At 30.1% G+C, this 3383-nt stretch overlaps 1 protein-coding gene across 1 annotated transcript in view; it reads left to right on the top strand.

Annotated features, from left to right (window-relative positions):
• Window positions 1-219: 219 nt before the first annotated feature.
• LOC121382304 (RAD51-associated protein 1-like) overlaps window positions 220-3383 on the top strand; it is an 18687-nt gene continuing 15523 nt past the window's right edge. Inside the window, exon 1 of the mRNA XM_041511877.1 lies at window positions 220-300. Coding sequence (XP_041367811.1) covers window positions 278-300 — 23 coding nt within the window. The 5' untranslated portion in view covers window positions 220-277. The remainder of the gene's footprint in view (window positions 301-3383) is intronic.

The following is a 3383-nucleotide window of genomic DNA, read 5'->3' as shown; positions in this document are numbered from 1 at the left end:
TAGATGGCGCAACCTGTGTAGTTGCGTATTATTTTATAAAGTATCTTGGTTTTATTTAAGGGGTGCAGAAATTTAACACCGAATATATAAAAAAATAAAAAAAAGCTATTGTACTAATTAACTAATATTTGTATGTACAAATTGATTTGTTTGATTTTTTTTAAAGATTATATAATCTGAAACAACTGGAGTTAACTTTACTTATTTCCTTTAATGGAGGGAAATTTAGAAAATAGTAAAATGTAAACACAAACCAAATGCAGTTCATGTTTATGCCATGTCTGAGCGTCGTTCAGATAGGTAAATAGTGTAATGTCTAATAGAAATGACAATGGTAAAACGTTTCGCCATTATTATAAATTCACCCGAGACTCTTGACTCGCTGGTCGTTTCGCCCCAACTTGACGATAGTCACTTTTACCAAAAATATGTATTCCATATATTTTTGTTTTTCTAATTTATGAAATGATACCTTTTCTAATTTCTATTGATACCAATATATTAACTAATTTAAGAAAACTTTTCAATTTAAAAATGTCCCCACCCACTAAATTTCGGTTGAGAATTATTGTAAGGAATATTCTCGGAACCGGCGTGACGTCACACGGCCTAGTTACCGATCATCCGGGTCTTTGGGGGTGAAGCAAAGCCTTAGTGATTACTGGTTTACATAGAATAAAGTTCTAATATTAACTTTTTGCATGCCTTACATATTGTCATTTATTTTCTGTAGCTAACACATAGTTGCAATAGGAGAAGCCATGTGTTTAGGGAAGTGACGTCACGTATTAGCATGCGCGCGCATCTGGTAGGCAGAAGTCTATCATAATGGCCATTAGTAACAAAGCGAACTAGCGTAGCGTGAATAGCAAAGAATGGCCAAAACGTGCTTAAATTACCGCTTGTAGCACGGGAGCGCTATTCTACATAGCTCCTGCATGGAGGAGATACATGTACTCTTTCCACCCATAAAATTTGACGATTGACCGAGTTCAAAACTATAGCAAACTTCCTTTTTTTTTCTTTTTCTTTTCACCTGAATAAATATTTTTAGTCCATGTATTTTTAAAGTGTCTGGTCCATATTTCAAGTAAAGCATTACAAACGAGCGCGCGCACACACAAATAAAAATAATAAAATAAAACAAGTATGCCTATATTTTTTATTTAAAACTGTTTAAAAGAAATAATTGGCCTACACTTTGTTAAAGGAAATTATTTCTTTAAACAATTTTAAATAACCCATATATATATATATATATATATATATATATATATATATATGCATATATACATATATATATATATGTACATATAGATACACATACACATACACACACATATATATATACATATATATATATATTATATAAACATTTGTTACAAATGAACAACCAGTAGACAATATATAGACAGTAGTTATATATATAACACATCAGACTTGTCTACTGGTTTATTTGTAAGGCTTTTCATCAACAATAAATTTAAGCAAGTATCTTATTAGAAAACTTTACAAAAACTTTAAAACTATTAATTTTATCAAGTCCTTTTTTATTCCTTAAACTTGCTGATATCGGATACATATTAACACATTGTATTAAAATGGAGGAACCTAAATTTAGTTTCCATACATGTTCCATGACCACACATACATTGCTCCCTCTAGCTACAGCTAGTACAGAACTTAGCCTTTTAAACCGGATACATCTCAAATTTACCTTTGCGGTTCCATCTTCAGAACATTTTGTAGCATTATTTTTTATATATATATATACGGTACATAAAATTGCCATTAATATTTTAATCACCTAATCCCATGCAGGCCAGGACATAGTTTAATACGCAGTCGATCTAGGATTGATTCCTGTTGGTGGTCCTATAGGGCTATTTCTCATTCCAGCCAGTGCTCAACAAGTAGTGTAACAAAGGCTACACTATTTATTATCCTGTCTGTGGGCTGATGCATATAAAAGATCCCTTATTGTTAATCGGAAAGAGTAATCCATTGTGTGACAGCAGCAGGTTTCCTCCCTAATATTATCTGTGTGATCCCTAAACATGTACGACTCTATATATCCGTAATTAAAATGACTTGAGTGCATTGTTAAATAAAATATTCCTTCCTTTCAAATCTAAAACAGTGTCAGTTACCTTTGACAAGAGGCACAGTTTCAAAGGCTATCACTTTCAACCTGATTAATAAACCAGTTAAAACAACAAATTACTGTAAATGGTAACAATACATTGTTTTAATTTAAGACACACATTAACACAATGCAAATATCATTTGATCATTGGTTTATAATGATAATAGAAAAAGAAAATAATAAATATGTGTTGTCTATTGTTTCTCGATATAATTTTATTGATTTTGTAAAGTCTGTTTTTATTAGAAAATAGAGATCCTGGTAAAAAAAAAGGATTAAATCCAAGTGTTATCAATGTCATCATCACATACTGAATAGCACCAATAATATTGCATATGGTAGTTTGGAAAGTCAGTGAAAAAGGTTCTGGTATCCTTCTTATGCACAGAAACATGAGATACTGTAGAAAAGAATCGCTGAATCTGATACCAGTGTTCTCCTTAGCATCCCTTAATTCACCCTAAAACTTAAACGCCCTTAATTCATCGTGAAAGGCCCATTTTTCATCCAAGAGTTGCCAGTTCTCTTTTTGTCCATAAACAGGGATCACTGATACCTAGAAAAAAATATGAAAATTGGTAAATTTCTATGATATATAAGTATGAAAGTTTTATATTGTGTACATATTAGTACTAGTAACTATAGCATTTTTTTAACTATCATGTAAGCCCAAGATGTTGGTCAAGGACATATATATTGAATATTATTGAAATATTTGAATACACATAAATGTATTTGTGAAGACATATTGACATCTGTCACTGATGACAATAATACTTATAAATACAATCAGCTCCCCTTTTCTTTCTTTATTTGCTGTAAACAAATTTAGATAACTTATATAATAAATGCATGTAACATAATTTATGTTTTTAATAAAATATGGTGGCTATCACCAACTTGTGGATCAATATCCAGTTTTATTATTATTATTTATTTATTTTTAATCCCAAACAAATGATTTAATACATCTGATATCCCACCCTGAAATGTTTATACCTTTTATTTTATTATTAAAAAATCAACTTACACATTACAAATACACCTGTGGATCACTTCTTCAATAAAAAAAAAAGTAAAACATTATAATTAACATATAATATAATTAATAAATGGAAATATTTCAGAACCATTTTCATATGAAACAGTATATATATGCTTGATTGCACACACACACACTTCCCTATTATTTAATTAAAAATATAAATACTCCAGCCACCTACATATTTTATGGCAT

This window comes from Gigantopelta aegis, chromosome 9, assembly GCF_016097555.1.
Source record: "Gigantopelta aegis isolate Gae_Host chromosome 9, Gae_host_genome, whole genome shotgun sequence".
NCBI classification, from domain to species: domain Eukaryota; kingdom Metazoa; phylum Mollusca; class Gastropoda; order Neomphalida; family Peltospiridae; genus Gigantopelta; species Gigantopelta aegis.
Note: the sequence above shows the minus strand (reverse complement) of the source record. Positions and strands in the feature narration are given on the sequence as shown.